The 20,000-nt window shown below is 37.8% G+C and overlaps 1 protein-coding gene across 3 annotated transcripts in view; it reads left to right on the top strand.

Moving 5' to 3' along the window:
* Positions 1 to 20,000, top strand: part of CRIM1 (cysteine rich transmembrane BMP regulator 1) — a 1,124,265-nt gene that overhangs the window by 864,949 nt on the left and 239,316 nt on the right. For all 3 annotated transcript variants that reach the window (XM_053711878.1, XM_053711879.1, XM_053711880.1), the window contains one exon: positions 15,613 to 15,769. In XM_053711878.1, the coding sequence (XP_053567853.1) occupies positions 15,613 to 15,769 (157 nt within the window). The remainder of the gene's footprint in view (positions 1 to 15,612; positions 15,770 to 20,000) is intronic.

Here is a 20,000-nt window from a genome sequence, read left to right on the forward strand (position 1 = left end):
ATAAACCTTACAATTATTACCTAAATAATTCCTATTTAAAAATAAATACTTACCTGTAAAATAAAACCTAAGCTAGCTATAATATAACTAATAGTTATATTGTAGCTAGCTTAGGTTTTATTTTTATTTCACAGGTAAGTTTGTATTTATTTTAACTAGGTAGACTAGTTAGTAAATAGTTATTAACTATTTACTAACTACCTAGTTAAATAAATACAAATTTACCTGTAAAATAAAACCTAACCTGACTTACAATAGAACAACATTACAATCAAATCAAATAAATTAAATTAATCAAATTCAATTATCTAAATTCCAAAAAAAACAAACACTAAATTACACAAAATAAAAAAACGACATGATAAAAAAACAAAAAACAATTACTCCTAATCTAATAGCCCTATCAAAATAACCCCCCCCCCCAAAAAAAAAATAATTAATAAAACCCCTAGCCTACACTAAACTGTCAATAGCCCTTAAAAGGGCCTTTTGCGGCGATTGCCTCAAAGATAACAGCTTTTTTACCTGGCAATAAAAATTACAAACGCCCCCCCCCCCAACAGTAAAACCCACCACCCACACAACCAAACCCCCCAAATAAAACTCTATCTAAATAAACCTATGCTAACCATTGCCCTGAAAAGGGCATTTGGATGGGCATTGCCCTTAAAAGTTTTATTGCAAGGCAGGTTAGGTTTTATTTTACAGATAAATTTGTATTTATTTTAACTAGGTAATTAGTAAATAGTTAATAACTATTTACTAACTAGTCTACCTAGTTAAAATAAATACAAACTATTGTAGCTAGCTTAGGTTTTATTTTACAGGTAAGTATGTATTTATTTTTAAATAAAAATTATTTAGGTAATAATTTTAAGGTTTATTTAGATTTATTTTAATTATATTTAAATTAGGGGGTGTTAGGGTTAGGGTTAGACTTGTGCTTAGGGTTACGTTAGGGTTAGGGTTAGGTTTAGGGCTTAATATATTTATGTAGTGTTAGTGATGTGGGAGGCCAGAGGTTTAGGGGTTAATAACTTTAGTATAGTGGTGGCGACATTGGGGGCAGCAGATTAGGGATTAATAAATTTAGGTAGGTGGCGGTGATGTTAGGGGTGGCAGATTAGGGGTTAATAACTGTATGTAGGTGGCGGCGATGTTAGGGGCGGCAGTTTAGGGGTTAATAACTATAATGCAGGTGGCAGGGATGTTAGGGACAGCAGATTACGAGTGTTTAGACTCTGGTTTTATGTTAGGGTGTTAGGTTTAAACATAATTTTTTCTTTCCCCATAGACATCAATCGGGCTGCGTTACGGAGCTTTTCATTCCACGATCGTAGGTGTTAGGCTTTTTTTTTGCCGGCTCTCCCCATTGATGTCTATGGGGAAATCGTGCATGAGCACGTCAAAGCAGCGCTTGTATTTGGGTGACGTATGGAGCTCAAAGCAACCATATCGCCCGCACAAGACTGCGTTTTGTAAAACTGTAATAGCAGCACTATAGGGAGGTGAAATAACGCTGCTTTTGTGGTGGTCGGTAATTTCCCTATAGCGCTCAAAATTTGTAATCTAGCTGATTATGAGTAAAAAAAAACGGGTAGCAACCATACTAGAAAAAACTTGTATTTATTGCACTCAGATTAATAATGATTCACTTATTATATACTATAGAAAAGAACTTCCAATCTTATTTTATTTGTACTATCTACTATGGTATATTATAGGTCATAGAGGCAGATTTCAAGTAAAATACTGTTGATTGTAGGTGTTTGACAAGGCCTTATGAAATCAATAGTACTGTAAGTGGTTGCTATCTTTTTTTATCAAAGCATGTTATGCCTGCAATACTTAGATATCCTGTGCTTTACTTGCAATAGAAAGTGCAAAGCGTAACGGTATTACAAGTGATTAGTTAAGTGTATCATGGGTGCTATATACAAAATACTGTTTTTCCAAACGTAGCATTAACTATATGTGCTTGCTATTGTGCTTTTTATACATTTAAAATGCCATAGGAATAAAGCATATGAAATAAGGGTTAATAAATGGTGAAGAAGTGGTAAGTAAGTATTGAGATTTTAAAGAAGGGGTATAGGGGTAAGGTATATAGCATGAGTTGTGTGTGTTTGTGAGAAGTGTGTGCCCTAATCGTATGTCTGTGAATGTAGTGTATACATTTGTATGTATGCTGCATCTAATATGTAAAAGTAAACTAATATGCAAAGATTAAAGCATAGAAATAACTGATTTCCACATCCACACTATCTAAAATGAATAACATTAACACACAAGCAATACATGTTAACCATTTATTTGTTATCTGAGTGCAAATTGCAAGTGTTGCAGATAACTAAGATCAATATTAGCATTCCATAATGGTTGGATTTTTGCGCTTAAAGGGACACTGTACCCAATTTTTTTCTTTCGTGATTCAGATAGAGCATGGAATTTTAAGCAACTTTCTAATTTACTCCAATTATCAAATTTTCTTTATTCTCTTGGTATCTTTATTTGAAATGCAAGAATGTAAGTTTAGATGCTGGCCCATTTTTGGTGAACAACCTGGGTTGTCCTTGCTGATTGGTGGATAAATGCATCCACCAATAAAAAGCTGCTGTCCAGAGTGCTGAACCAAGAAAAAAAGCTTAGATGCCTTCTTTTTCAAATAAAGATAGCAAGAGAATGAAGAGAAATTGATAATAGGAGTAAATTAGAAAGTTGCTTAAAATTGCATGCTCTACCTAAATCACAAAAGAAAATTTTTGGGTTCGGTGTCCCTTTAACTAGTAACTGGGTGCCTAGCAAAATGGCAGAAAAGCAAACAGTTGTACAGGTATACCTCACTTTACAGCGCTTCACTTTACAGCGATTCGCTAATACAGCGCTTTGTGGAGCTGAAGTTCAACCTCCAAGGATTTTGAAACAGTGCTGTAATCATTGTGAGATTGCTAGAAAAGTGAATGGCACCATTTTGTTATGTGCAGTTCACTCTGTTTATAGCATTACAGTGCAATCTGTGTCTCAGTGTTATAGTCTGGCAAATTTTACTACAGTAATTGTCACTATTTTACAGGTACAGTATTTATTAAATACTAATTGAATACTTGTTGTGCTAGTGTTAAACTAAACGTAGCACTATTGCACCCATAATATAAGTTAGTTCAAACATGTTTTCAAGATTTTATACACTGAAAAGAAAGCTAAAACTGCCTTGTTTCACTTTAAGGCGGTTTTCACTTTACATCGGGGCACCGGTCCCTAACCCGCTGTATGAGTGGGGTATACCTGTATAAGCCAGACTTGCAGGTTTAACTTAAAGTGATAGTGTCCAATTTAATGAAACTAAAAGAAGATTAAAGTCAAAATTAAAATGTCATGGTTTGGAAAGAGCATACGATTTAAAGAGACTTTTCAATTTGCTTCTTTTATCAAATGATTTTTGTTCTTTTGGTATCCTTTGTTGAAATGCATACTTAGGTAGGCTCAGAATATAAAAAAATCTGGGAGCTGGCTGGTGATTGGTGGCTACACATTTATGTCTCTTGTAATTGGTTCGCCAGATATATTCAGCTAGCTCCCAGCAGTGCACTGCTGCTCTAGAGTTGAATTTATGTGTTTAACTCCTTTACATGTGTTAGAACACATTTATATGTAAACAACTCAATAATAAAATGCATTTTATATTTTTTTGTACTTTCATGTCCATCTAAATAGTATTTATATGTGTGCACAAATAGTTAAATGTTTATTTCATTATGGTACGCAGTGATGTTCAGCCCCATAAATTAGTTGGCAGATATGTCTTTGAGACGTCATCTGTCACAACAAGTAAGCATTGGGATGTCCAAAAAAAAAGATTAATGTGAGTGAATCTTAATTGAGGAATAAATTTCACACAGGTAAATTACTCTGAATAAGGACCCTGCTTCTGGATTTGCCGACATTGAATTTCCGTGATTGGAAAACTCAGGATCAATATGACCTTGCCTGAGATAACAGGTGCTGGCATGCATGCATAAACACCTGTACTTTTCTCACACAGCAGGGGTTTGGTCTCATTAGACACAGCAGAGCTGAGCATAAATAAATCACAGATCACATCTGCATCCAGCAAGGTGTTATCATGCTTGAAATCATAATATGAATTCAGTGGGTTTTTATGCGCAGCAGTTAAATACCTCTCACTTTGGTCACATTAACACATCTATTCAGAATGAGTTTTTCAGTTGAGAGGTTAAGTGATTTTTTCTGGCAATACATATATTTGGATGTAACTTATACTTTTAAAGGTACTATAGTCTTTGCCATATATCATTTATAAAGACACATGCACCTTAGTCTTTGGCATTAATTTGAAATATTTACACACAAATAAACACACATACAGAAACACAGAGGTACGCACATATACCCCGCATACACATGGGCACACACACACATATTGACTCTTACACACACACACACCACTGATCCACACACATATACACAACAAAAATACATCACTTGTATAGTACATACACCACACACACACACATATATATTACATACACACCAGGTACACTCACACACACATACCCACACCACAAACACCATAACGCTCATACACACATACATGCGCACTCATACACCATGTACACACACAGTACACACACACATACATACACACACTTACATAAATACGTATATAAACACCACACATCAGGATCCAAGGTCTGATGTTGATTTATATTGTTGTTAGGAGCTACAGGAACACAAGTCTACTCTGTGTCCTGATGTGGATATATGGCACAAACTACAGTAACATACTGTATATCCTGTTTGAGGTTCGATGTGGGCATATAATTGACAGGCACTTCAGTACCATCTCACATCATCAACAGCCCAGAGTAGTAAAAGATACCTTCTTCATGTCCCGTATGCCCACCTTAAAATAACAAGCACGTATTAACAGTATCACTTCTCTACCATTTATAAAGGGCATACCACCCCAACCTAACTGCTAGAGTACAGTAAACCGATAAAGTGATGGCCAACTTGCTAAAACATGGGGGCCACAGATCAATATTCTAGAAGCCTTAAAGGACCAGTAAATTCATATAATCAACAAATGCATGATAAAAAGTCAATGCAACAGCGCTTAGTCTGAATTTCAAATCAGAAGTAGATTTTTTTCTGACAAATTACAAGGTTATGTCTATTTCCACTCCCCCCTCCCCTGTATCATGTGACAGCCATCAGCCAATCACAAATGCATATACGTATATTCTGTGAATTCTTGCACATGCTCAGTAGTAGCTGGTGACTCAAAAACTGCAAATATAAAAAGACTGTGCACATTTTGTAAATGGAAGTAAATTGGAAAGTTGTTTAAAATTGCCTGCTGAAAGTTTAATTTTGACTTGAGTGTCCCTTTAAGATCAGAATATAACTGTATGGTTATGAAAAACACAATAATATATTTCCTAACATTGTCCACATTTTTAGCTCCACTTTTGTGGCCTAGCCTTCTGCAGTTTAGGTGAGATAAATTGTAACATTACAATCTTTTTGATATTTAACTCAAACCTACCTTCAATAATCTCCCATTTTCCTAGCCAATTTATGTTCAGAAGGGCTTAAATGGGTTGTGTTTGATATAATATAGTGTTTTGGTTATAATTTGAGCTCCAAAATGTCTTTCTAAACATGATTTTTATGATAAATCTTTCTAGTAATGGTAGTGCATAATCTAGAATGAGTGTTTTTTTTTTGGGGGGGGCTACGTGCACTCTGTTTTACATCAGTTACATCTGTGTATAATATACATAAGGTAAATTTAATTTAACTGTGTTGTGGCTTTTTGTTCCAATTCTAAATGTTTCATCAAAGGCCAAACTATTATCTAAACCTAACATCCTACTCGTGGTATAATATTATTGCCATGGTGAAATACATTAATAAAGAGAAGAATAAAATAGCACTTCACACAAGTTAAAAGACATTATTCACTCGAGAACAATAATCTTTGACGGAGAGATAAAACCTCACATGGGTTAATGGTATGAATTTTTTTCAAGTGTCTTTCAACATCTTTTTGTCTATCTCCACTTGGCTGACAAGAGCTTTATCTTGCAAGCACTCTGGCTTGTCATTATGGAGGGACTGTAAAACATACTCTGGTGATGCCAACAAAAAGAAAGTCAAAGAGTGGCAACAAATATCTGCTCACATAAATAGTACAGCGTGGCATGGAAAATGAGAGCTTATTTAAATCAATTCAGATCACAATGTGTTAAAGGTCTGCAGTATAATACACACACTACGCTGTTTCCTGTTTTTATATTCTCTGTGTTTTAAAGGGACACTCAGGCTTTATTAGATTTTCAGGATTCAGATACAGCATGTAATTTTAAACAACTTTCCAATTTACTTCCATTAAAAAAAATGTGCACAGTCTTTTATAATTACACTTTTTTTGAGTCACCAGCTCCTACTGAGCATGTGCAAGAACTCAGACTAAACGTATATACATTTGTGATTGGCTGATTGCTATCACATGGTACAGGGGGAGTGGAAATATATATCACTTTAAAATGTGTTAGAAAAGAATCTACTACTCATTTGAAATTCAGAGTAAATGCTATTGTATTGTCTTGTTATCTTGCATTTGTTGATTATGCAAATCTGCTGTGTTTACTGGTCCTTTAAGTACCATATTGGTCATAAAAAAATGTACACTGATTCCTAGTTATAATTCAACTATGGTAAAATTATTTAAAATTTGGGGGTAGATTTACTAAAGGTTGAGCGGACATGATTCGCTGTAGCGAATCATGTCTGCTCGACCTCGCTAAATGCCGACAGCATATACTGTCAGCATTTAACATTGCACAAGCATTTCTTGTGAAAAGCTTGTGCAATGCCGACCCTTACTCACCCGTGGTCAGTTGGCCGCTAGCAGTGGGCGTCAATCATCCCAATCGTATCGGAACAGGATGATTTCAGTTCGCCACTTAAAAGATGACGGAGAAGTTAAGGAGCAGTGGTCTTCCGTTTCTGGCGTTTTTTCGAAACGATGGGGCGTCGATGCAGCATCCGCTGCTTGTTAAATAGACCCCAAAGTTTCTAAACCCCCCAAAAAACTGTTTTTATATCTGTTATCCTACAAATTGCTTTCAACCAACAAGTATGTTTTAGCAGAGTTTGTACATTAGCGGGTGCTTACCTTATAGTAGAGGGGACACAATTCATCTTATAGATGTAGTATTTTTGAATGCACTTTAATTTTAGCAGATAAGATGCAGAAATAACTTACTCATCTGTTCTTGAACGTCAGTGTCTGTCTTTGCACCCCTCATCAGTATTTCATCCCTTCAGCCATTCTGCTTTTTGCTGTTCTGTTTCTCTGTCTTGTTCTTTCTTCTCACTCTTGTGTTTCTCTCTCTCTTGCTCTCTCCCTCCTGCTGTCTATTCCCACCCTCTCCAGCAATTTCACTCTTTCTTAATTTGTCCACTCTCTCTGTCTCCCTCTAATATCATCTAAAATCCCCTGCTTATTGTACTAGCACATGCAAATACTTGCGTTGGCCAAAAGAGGGCGCCTATTCACTAGGGATGTGCATTCGTTTACGGACAAATGTACATTCGTACCGAAAATCGGATATTTGTTTTCATAAACGAAAACGTATATCTGAATGAATGCACCAATGAAATTTAAAGAAAACTAAAAATTTGGCGGAGCCTGGCCGTGCCGGAACATGGCCGCACTGAGATAGAGCTCCGGTCTGGATAACTCATTTCCCTCATATTGCCACCGGCCACCGACACTGCAGACGGCCACAACTCACACCTAAAGACACCCTGCGTTCGCGGAAACCCGAGGGGAGCCATGCCGTGACCGCAGGTCTGTAATTAGCACTTGTAAAGACACGCTCATATACCCACGGGGACCGGCGCCATCTTGCCTAATAATACCATCAGCTCTCACGGTCTCTGCGTGGGTGTATGGAGTGACAGAGGTGGAAATACATTTAGCCCGGGGCGCACTGTCAAACAGCCCTGTAGGCTACAAATAGTCAATCTGGCCGACACTGCCGCACATATCCCAATCGGGTACACGTCATTAAACATGCTGAGATCTGAGCTACACTTTCACGTGGCGTAAGCCCGTTACTTTAGATATGCGGCTGAACGAATTATAGAGGAACTTGCCGACACCACAACAGGGGCACAGCAGTAATGTAAATAAGACACAAGTGACCGAAAAACCAGGCACGCTACCCACATGTAAAGCTTAAATACAAGGAAGGAAAATAAACAGTCTCATATCCTCATTTCTCTGGTGTTCCGGTCTGCTGGTGTTTATTAAAACTGGCGAAGGGGAACAGTGTACTCCCAAGAGTGATAAAGGAAGTTTTATTCTTCGACCGCAATGGCAACAAGAAAGGGCCCAAAAATGGATAAAGCTAATAAACAAGCAACGCTGCCTGTGTCTGTGAGCAACTTTTTCTGCACCAATGACACGACTAATACGGAGCAAAGAGACACAGGGAGCAGCACACAGTCTCATACAGACAACATTCAACAACAAGTGGTTCCAGTGGAGCTAATGAATCAACTAAAATCTGATATTGCCAATCTCCCTTCAAAAACAGACTTTGATTCCTTAAAGAACTTAATCAAATCGGAGCTTTCAACTATAAGAAAAGAGGTTTCTGAGATTGGGCTTAGACTGGAGGATATAGAGGGGACACAAGAGACACTGAATACCCTGACTGATTCAATTATAACACAAGCTAACATACATGAAGCTAAAATGTCCGCACTACAGGACAGACTAGATGATATGGACAATAGAAACCGTAGAAATAATCTAAGGATCCGCGGTATACCAGAGAAAATCACTAATACCGAGTTGGAAACTTATGTCCAAGATCTATTTCGCCATCTGAAGAAAGATCAGCAAGCTCCAAATGTGGAATTAGATAGGGTCCACAGGGCCCTCAGACCTCCCCCACCAGACAAAGCCCCTCCGAGAGACGTGATACTGAGGTTCCTACGATACAAAGATAAAGAGGAGGTATGGACTGCTGCCCGCCAACTAAGAGACATATCATACATGGATCACAACCTACAAATCTATTTGGACCTGAGCCCCAACACGCTACAGAGGAGAAGGGACATTGCTTTTATAACTAGAGCGCTCAGGGACAAAAAGATTAAATATCGTTGGGGGTACCCCTTCAGCTTGGTTGTTTCATTCGACGGCAAGTCCTTTACCTATAAAGAACCACACGACCTAGGGACTCTTTCTAAGGGACTAAACATAACCTTCAACACTCCCCCGGACTTTGATACCCAGGGGAGCATTGATCTTGAGGAGCAATCGGATCAGAGCTCACTTCAGGGAAGAAATCGATGGCAGCTAGTGAGCTATGGCAAACGAAAAAAGGACAGAAATGACCCTATCAACAAAAATGCCATGAGTTCTACCATCCAAGAGACATGAAGCGGAACATTGATGGGTGAGATTGTGTTCAATTTTCAAAAAAAAAAAAAAAAAAAAAAAAAAAAATTATTTTCTTTTAAAAAAACAATGTATATGCAATTTACCTCTGTGGGGATGGGAAGAGTTAAACGTTTTGCCTAAACATGCTGGTTATGTGAAATGTTGTGTGGCCTGTTGGGTGGTTGGGAAGTACATTCACATGAGAGGGAGATGTTGTTGTTTAGCATTCCTCCTTCTTTACCTTTTTTCTTGCACTGAATTATTACTTTGTTCAAACAGTTCACTGTTTAATGGTTGTTTTTACAAAATTATTATATGTTCTTGTTAGTTTTTTAGATTTTTATAGACTGACGTACAAAAATTACAAATTCCAGACCAACGGGGGGCGCATGACAACTTGGGGGGCTTACCATACACACATTAACCTGACAGGAACTCCGGGTGACTATGGGTGCTCTCAACACAATATAATAAATGGTATCAATAAATAAGCAGAAGGGAATCACCTTCATTTCCATTAACGCTAAGGGCCTCAATAGTCCATCTAAGAGACATGTAGCTATGAGAGATTTTAAAGAAAGGAAGGGTGACGTGGTCTTTATACAAGAAACGCACTTCTTAAAGAATAGAGAACCCCAGACGTTTAAATACAAATTCGGAGATTCTTATTACGCTTCCAACAACACCAAAAAGTGTGGGGTTGGCATACTGTTTAGGAAGGGTATAGCATTCCAAGCCCACAAGTGCATAAAGGATGTCTCAGGGAGATACCTAATTCTAGTGGGCAAGTTGTTTCATAAACAAGTAACATTGGTCAGCGCTTACGCCCCAAACACATCACAAGACACATTTTTTAAAACCCTATCTAACGCCATACTAGACGCAGCGAGGGGCACCTTGATAGTATGTGGAGACCTCAATTGTACATTGGACCCCACAATGGATAACTCCTCAGGGACATCCTCTACTGCACACGCAATCATTAATAAGCTAAAAAAAAACCTTAGAGATCTAGCCCTACACGACACATGGAGAATACTTAACAGAACAGTGAAGGATTACACATTCTATTCTCACCCCCATGTTAGATATTCCAGGATAGATTACATCCTCACGGATGTTACTAGCCTAGCTATGGTTGAGAACTGTAGGATACTCCCCACATCATGGACTGACCACTCAATGGTCCGCTGCAGAATGCATTGGGATACCAGGGAGGGTACTAGCTACCTATGGAAATTGGACGACAGACTCCTTGACGACCCTACATACACAGTAAAAATAGAAAAAGCTCTGGAGGAGTTCTTCCAGTTTAATTCCCATTCAGATATTGACATTAAACACCGATGGGGAGCCCATAAAGCGGTCCTTAGGGGGGAACTTATGAGTATAAAAGCACACCAAATTAAACAGCAAAGAACATATTTTGAGTCGGTTTTGAATAAGATTGAGGAACTGGAGAAAGCTCATAAACAAGACCCAAATGATACACAAACACTAGACAGCTTGCTGGATTATAGAGGAAAGCTTAATATGATTATCGACAAAGAGTGTAAGGTATCCGCTCTTAAATTAAAACAAATGTCTTATGAGGGTAACAACAAATGTAGCAGGCTTTTCGCAAGGAAGCTGAAACGCAAAACTAATAAATCCTTTATAATGAAAATAAAAGACCATAGGGGGGGGGAGAGCACCTCATCTGCACATATTGCTGAAGCTTTTCGCGCTTATTATGAGAAATTATATAACCTGCAGGAACCCTCCCCGGATAACGCCCACACATTTATAGATCAACTAATGCTATCAAATATAGGGGAAGAGGAAAGATCCCGCCTTAACGAACCTTTCACACTAAAGGAAATAAAATGCATAATTAAAGATCTCCCTAATGAGAAAGCACCTGGCCCTGATGGCTTTACAACCTACTACTATAAAAAATTTACTGATATATTATCCCCCCAATTATTAGAATTATTTCAATCCATTTCGGAAAAGAACCCTTTTCTAGAGGAATCCCTAACTGCAAATATAGTGGTGCTCCCCAAACCGGGTAGAAATACAGATAGAGTGGAAAATTTTAGACCTATATCCTTATTAAATAATGATATAAAAATATATGCTAAATTGCTGGCCAACAGACTGAACCCTGTCATTCCCCAGATAATTGATATGGACCAAGTAGGCTTTGTTATTGGCAGAGAGGCAAGGGACAATACGGTAAGAGCCATTGACCTTATAGATTACGCGACATCACAAAATATCCCACTAGTATTGATTTCCACAGACGCGGAGAAAGCCTTCGACCGCGTCCGGTGGAAATTTTTGCGGTCAATATTAGAAAAATTTGGAATTGGGTCCCCTTTTATATCGAAAATTATGGCATTATATTCTTCCCCATCGGCTAGGGTCCAGGTGAATGGGGTATTGTCTCAGCCCTTCCAAATAAGCAACGGTACGAGACAGGGGTGCCCCCTGTCCCCCCTACTGTTTGCGTGTGCGGTTGAAGCTCTGGCGGTTAAAATTAGGAATGATGTAGACATAGAGGGAGTCAGAATTAAAGAAAGAAACTATAAAATCATGTTGTACGCTGACGACATATTATTTACCCTCACCAATCCACTCACTTCACTACCACATGTGCTACAACACCTGAGGGATTTTCAGCTCGCCTCCAATTTTCTAATTAATAAATCAAAATCAGAAATACTTAATATTTCCCTCGATCAGGCCCACCTTACTCAACTAAAAAACACCTGTCCTTTCCGATGGCAGGAAAAATCACTAAAATATTTGGGGATTCAGCTTACAAAAAACACACAAGACTTATTCAACACTAACTACATCCCTTTACAAAGACGCTTAATAGCAGATCTATCCTCCTGGAGATCCTTACAAACTTCCTGGATGGGGAGAATTAACATATTTAAAATGAATGTCCTGCCCCGCATATTATATGTCTTGCAAGCCCTACCTATCCCACTCCCTACTAATTTTCTTTCATCCCTGCAGTCAAAAATCCTAGAATTTGTTTGGGACAAAAAAACGGCCAGAATAAACAAAAATATTATGTGTACACCATTATTGAGTGGCGGGCTGGGAGTCCCCGACTTAGTGAAATACAGATACGCAACCTTTCTACAACGAATACTAGACTGGCACTATAACTTTCAAAATAAGGCCTGGGTACAGCTGGAGCATGAAATATCAGACTTTAACCATTTGGGATCCCAATGTTGGGCTGGCTTGGGCGGTACAGGTGGGGACCATCAGTTTCACACATTGACCTCTGAGACCTTTAAAATTTGGAGTAATATCCTATTAAGATTCCCACATGTGTCTTCTAGATACTCCCCATTGACCCCTCTTAGTGAAAACAAAGACTTTACCCCTGGGTCTCGCTGCTCCCGCTACAGAACTAGTATGACAAGCAGAACACTGCAGGTACGCCAACTAGGCAATGAACAGGCATTTTACACAAGGGATAAACTAGTAGAGGAGGGCCTTCAGATGTTTGGGGACTGGCTATTTCATCAGCAATGTATCTCCTTTATCTCTAAACACAGCGATAGGAGAAACCTAATTAGACCCCTAACTCAATTCGAAAACATGTGCACATCGTCAAAACCAATAGGCCATTCCCTTTCCATATTATACAAAATTTTGCAGACACAACCTTGGGGTCACAACCCATATTACTTGGAGAGATGGAATGACGAACTAGGTCTTGATATTAACCAAGGCGAGGCTAAGAGAGTCTTCCACAATATAGCTAAGTCATCAGTGTCAGCCAAATTAACAGAATTAAATCTCAAAATACTCCACAGGTGGTATATGACACCTGTCAGGATTCAAAAGCTATTTCATACAAGAACCAACACTTGCTGGCGCTGTGAAATGGAGAGGGGTACAATGTCACACATATGGTGGTCTTGTAACAATATATCACCAATATGGGAAAGTATAGCCACCGAAGCTTCCAAGATACTAGAAAAAACAATTCCACCAGACCCTAAAATATGGTTATTCTTATGTATACCTAAAAACTTCACGACAGCACAAAGAAAAATGTTGTGTATTTTAAGTAACAGCATGAAAAACCTAATAGCCCAGAAATGGAAATCGAGAAACACCCCAGACTTAACACAATGGATACATAAGTGTAATGACATCTTAAAAATGGAAGAATATCACTACATGCGAATAAAATGCATGGAGATATATGCTCAGCTGAAGGAGATGTGGGAGGGTTACATAAAACACAGATTTAAGGGTTGACACTGAGACATGGCATTGGTACCACAGAGGTAGTATAACCTGAAAGGAGAGGCTAAGGTGCAGACAAAGAAGAGGTTAGTTACAAAGAGTCTCACGGGTCACCAATAGTTATTAAACTATATGGGCTCTCTGAGGGGTAGTGCGCGCTCACACTACATAATCAACTCGTCAGGATTACATTCTAGATTTCTCTTTTTTCCTTTTCTTTTTCCCTTTTTTTTTTTTTTTTTTTCCTCCTCCTTTTATGTTCTCAGTCTGATTTATTGTTTTACATAGAAATTTATTAAAAGGAATCCAAAACTTTTTCCTCTTGTTAAATGAGTCATTACGATGTAAAATTTTCACATGTAAAATCTCAACATTTATGCCTGTATTGACCATTGTATGCATACGTATACTCTGTTTTGTTTTGGATACCCAATAAAAGAAATTTATAAAAAAAAAAAAGAAAACTAAAAATTTGTGACGAAAATCGTCAGTATTTATTAGTTTCCTTTAAATTACTTTTAACGGGTAAAATACTTACCTTAACGCACTTTGGAGCAGGCGCTAACCAGATCCTCTTCTTGACAGGTCCCAGCCATGTTAAAAAGAGGCTTAGCGTGCTTGGCACCAGGGATCTGCACTAAGTTTAGTACAGGTCCTGGAAGCTGAATGCATTAAGCTTCCTGTTAACCCACCCAGGGTTTTGGCAAGAATAGGATTGGGTTAGCATGCTCTCCAAAACACGTTAAAGGAATATTCTAGTTAAAATTAAACTTTCCTGATTCAGATAGAGCATGCAATTTAACGAAACTTTCTAATTTACTCCTTTTATTAATTTTTCTTTATTCTCTTGGTATCTTTATTTGAAAAAGTAAGAATGTAAACTTAGGAGCCAGACCATTTTTTGTTTAGGACCTGGGTAGCACGTTCTGATTGGTGTCTAAATGTACTAAATGTACTAAGTGCTACCCAGGTGCTGAACCAAAAATGGTCTGGCACTTAAACTTACATTCAAATAAAGATACCAAGAGAACGACGAAAAATTGATAATAGGAGTAAATTAGAAAGTTGCTTAAAATTGCCTGCTCTATCTGAATCGTGAAAATGTAATTTTAATGAAACTATTCCTTTAAGGTATTTTACACTTTAAAAGTTTCGTTTTAACCAACTGGCACCTGTAATAAGTTAAAATAAGAGAACAACTTTAAAAAGTGTTGCAGGTACAGGGGAAACCAATAACATGAATAGTTACCCTGGTCCTATACTGAGCATGTTATTATTCATATATAGGGAGTTTTGTAAGATCTTATTTAAAGGGACAGTCTAGTCCAAAATAAACTTTCATGATTCTGATAGGGCAGGTAATTTTAAACAATTTTCCAATATACTTTTATCACCAATTTTGCTTTGTTCTGTTGATATTCTTAGTTGAAAGCTAAACCTAGGAGGTTCATAGGCTAATTTCTAAGCCATTGAAGGCCGCCTCTTCTCTCAGGGCATTTTGACAGTTTTTCACCACTAGAGGGTGTTAGTTCATGTGTGTCATATAGATAACACTGTGCTCATGCACATGGAGTTCCTAGGAGCCAGCACTGATTGGCTAAAATGCATGTCTGTCAAAAGAACTGAAATAAGGGGGCAGTTTGCAGAGGCTTAGATACAAGATAATCACAGAGGTAAAAAGTATATTAATATAACTGTGCTGGTTATGCAAAACTAGGGAATGGGTAATTAAGGGATTATCTATCTTTTAAAACAATAAAAATTCTGGTGTAGACTGTCCCTTTAATGTCACTATAATTTTAATGGTGATGTAATACAGGAATCTATTCCTAGTTTTCTAAGCCTGAATTGCTATTTTGCAGGAGAGGAATTGTGCACTGGACTCATATCTGGCTGCGCTTTGGACTGTCCATACGGTTTTCAGACCCATCTTCACAACTGTGAGATTTGCCAGTGTCGGCCTCGTCCCAAGAAGTGCAAACCTGTGGTCTGTGACAAATACTGTCCGTTTGGTTACCTGTAAGTATTCCGAGTGCTGCTTTGTCATTGTTGAAGAAATGTTAGCCTCATAAAAACTCATAAAATTCTGGGTTATGTCTCCCAGAAGCTTTAAAGCATGAAATAGTATTCCGAACCTGAAGCTTAGTGCATTTTAATAAATGTGCTGTCTGACAGAAATGTCTGCAGTATCCGTGTGTGCATATTTTTACTAGAACAACTTCATTTATAACACTTACTCTCTGGCCTAAACCGTATTGCTGTAGCAAGAGGAAAACAGCTTACTAGATACTATCTTGTACATTATTGTATTACACTTTTTTTGCATTCTAACCATTTCTTACTCCCACCGATGCAATCCAAGTGCGGCTCATTATTCTCTCTGTGATGAATTTATTCCTGCAAACAACTGTGCATTGAATTAACCTTTGTATATAATGTAAGTGTAAATGGAAAATTCAAGTGCACTGTAATTTTTTTCTCTTCATAACTGCTCCAACCCTTTATATAGTTATCTGCTCCTAACTGCCACACTGTGCGTAAATGGGTATATACCCATTAATGGGCCAACCAATTGTTAGCCTGAAATAGTTTTCCATAGTAAATATAAGAATAGATTTCTGCAAAGATGTAATGGTAATCTGTTCCTTATGTAAAAAGAAAACAAGCTTTCACAGTAGTTTCTAAATTTGAAAATATTTTGTATTTATAGAAACATTAAACTCATATTAAATACCCCATATAGGACCAGATTACGAGTGGTGCGCTAACATTTTGGGTTTATTAGAAGTAGAGCTCCTATTACAAGTTGAAAATAAAAGTGATCACTTGAGCTCAATTTAAAAGTACAGTTAGACTCATAATAACACAATAAATTAAAAAATTAATAAAAATAAAAACAATTGCGCAGTATAAAGGTTTAAAGAAATTAGATCTCAGGTGTTAGGAAAAAAAGGCTGCAAATGGCTTTAACATAGAGATACCTATATATATATATATATATATATATATATATATATATATATATATATATATGTCTAAATATGTATATATATGTATATATATAGTGGTTGATTGGAGTAGCCGTGTTAGTCCATTGAGCAATGATACTTTTTTATTGGACTAACTATACATTTATAAAATGACAAGCTTTCGGAAGAGTGCTTCAGACTTGAAAAAGGAAGACACTCTTCCGAAAGCTTGTCATTTTATAAATATAAATCTATATGTATATATAGATGTGTGCGTACGTATGTATTTATGTAAACACATAAATTCATATGTATACATATATAGACATATATTTTAGTGCATTGGAGCCCCTTGCAGTCAAGTAGTTAAAAAACATGTAAAAGCATAGTTATGCAATATTCATATTTAATAAAGTGTTTAACTGTGTATTTACTGTAAATATATATATCTGTATTTTATCTATACCTATATATATATAATCATCTATCTAATATATTTACATATATGTATATATATATATATATATATATATATATATATATATATATACATACAGTATCCCACAAAAGTGAGTACACCCCTCACATTTTTGTAAATATTTTTCTATATCTTTTCATGTGACAGCACTGAAGAAATGACACTTTGCTACAATGTAAAGTAGTGAGTGTACAGCCTGTATAGCAATGTAAATTTGCTGTCCCCTCAAAATAACTCAACACACAGCCATAAATGTCTAAACCGCTGGCATCAAAAGTGAGTACACCCCTAAGTGGAAATGTCCAAATTTAGCCCAAAGTGTCAATATTTTCTGTGGCCACCATTATTTTCCAGCACTGCCTTAACCTTCTTGGGCATGGAGTTAACCAGAGCATCACAGGTTGCCACTGGAGTCCTCTTCCACTCCTCCATGATAACATCATGGAGCTGGTGGATGTTAGAGACCTTGCGCTCCCCCACCTTCCGTTTAAGGATGCCCCACAGATGCAATAGGGTTTAGGTCTGTAGACATGCTTGGCCAGTTCATCACCTTTACCCTCAGCTTCTTTAGCAAGGCAGTGGTCGTCTTGGAGGTGTGTTTGGGGTCGTTATCATGTTGAAATACTGCAGTGCGGCCCAGTCTTCGAAGGAAGGGGATCATGCTCTGCTTCAGTATGTCACAGTACATAATGGCATTCATGGTTCCCTCAATGAACTGTAGCGCCCCAGTGCCGGCAACACTCATGCAGGCCCAGACCATGACACTCCCATCACCATGCTTAATTGTAGGCAAGACACACTTGTCTTTGTACTCTTTACCTGGTTGCTGCCACACATACTTGACACCATCTGAACTAAATAAGTTTATCTTGGTCTCATCGGACCACAGGACATGGTTCCAGTAATCCATGTCCTTAGTCTGCTTGTCTTCAGCAAACTGTATGCAGGCTTTCTTGTGCATAATCTTTAGAAGAGGCTTCCTTCTGGGACGACAGCCATGCAGACCAATTTGATGCAGTGTGCGGCGTATGGTCTGAGCACTGACAGGCTGACCCCCCACCCCTTCAACCTCTGCAGCAATGCTGGCAGCACTCATACGTCTATTTCCCAAAGACAACTTCTGGATATGACGCTGAGCATGTGCATTCAACTTCTTTGGTCGACCATGGCGAGGCCTCTTCTGAGTGGAACCTGTCCTGTGAAACCGCTGTATGGTCTTGCCCACCGAGCTTCAGCTCAGTTTCAGTGTCTTGGCCATCTTTATGTAGAGCAACAATTCTTTTTATCAGATCCTCAGAGAGTTCTTTGCCATGAAGGGGCCATGTTGAACTTCCAGTGACCAGTATGAGTGTGAGAGCGATAGCACCAGATTTAACACACCTGCTCCCCATTAACACCTGAGACTTTGTAACACTAACGAGTCACATGACACCGGGGAGGGAAAATGGCTAATTTGGACATTTCCACTTAGGGGTGTACTCACTTTTGTTGCCAACGGTTTAGACATTAATGACTGTGTGTTAAGTTATTTTGAGGGGACAGCAAACATACACTGTTATACAGACTGTACACTCACTACTTTACATTGTAGCAAAGTGTCATTTCTTCAGTGTTGTCACATGAAAAGATATAATATTTACAAAAATGTGAGGGGTGTACTCACTTTTGTGGGATACTGTGTGTGTGTATGTATATATATATATATATATATATATATATATATATACTGTATATATACACATAGGTAAATATATATATTGTACCAACATACCATCAGATATACATAGAAATATGTATTTATGAATGAACTTTGGCATGTGAAATTTCCATATTTTCATGTTGGGGTGGCGCGCTTGAGGAAATGCAATAGGGCTAGCGCTCGAGTAGGGTTTTAGTTTTTTCCCCCAATTTTTCTCCATTGACTTCTACAGGGGAACGTGCTATATTCTAAGTTTGCTTTTTGTGCACATCAGGTTATTGCGAAAACTTTTTACTTTCAACTTGTTATACTTGTGCTACCCAACGCGCGCAGAAAGCTTACTTCTAGCGCAGTTAGCGTGCAAGCGGGAGCGTCAAATATTGTTCCACTTGTAATCTGGCCCAAATATTTAAATAAAGGGTCATAAAAGTGCAAAAAGAAAATTATCTATTGCTTGCATATACCCTGCAAAATGTTAAATACATAGTTAAAGTCAGCAATGTATTATAGGGGTTAGCTGAACAAATCTGACAAGCCAATGAGAAGAGGCATTTGTGTGTATCCACCAATCACCATATATCTCCCAGTAGTGCGCTGCTGCTCCTGATTACGTCTTAATTAAATGCAGACTCATTATAAAATGTATTGCAAGTATCTTCCATTTACAATGTCACTGATTAATTATTGGCCTAGATTAATAGATGCTTGTGAGATTGCAGAGAGGCCTCGTTGTAAAGGTGAGGTAATTTTTATAATATATTTTCCAGCATTTTTTTATTGGGTGCTCCTTCCATTAATACATAATTGTGAGAGTTGCCCTGTGCATGATATCGCACATCAAGTGCAAACTGCTAGCAATATGGAAAAACAATCACTAGAACCACAACCACCACACCTAGGAAACAGACATAAAAAATGTTTTATGTAAATATTTGTGGTTGTAAAATATTCCCATACCTGTTTGTTATGGTAAGATAGTCTCACTGGGTAGAAAGAAAGGTTCCTCAGGGTCCCAGCAGTTAAACAGTTAATTAGAGCAATTAGCAAACAGTGCAAAATGCAGACTGCAAGGTGTGGTTCCCCTAATAACTGTTTTACTGCTTG

Source organism: Bombina bombina, chromosome 4 (genome assembly GCF_027579735.1).
Source record: "Bombina bombina isolate aBomBom1 chromosome 4, aBomBom1.pri, whole genome shotgun sequence".
NCBI classification, from domain to species: Eukaryota; Metazoa; Chordata; class Amphibia; order Anura; family Bombinatoridae; genus Bombina; species Bombina bombina.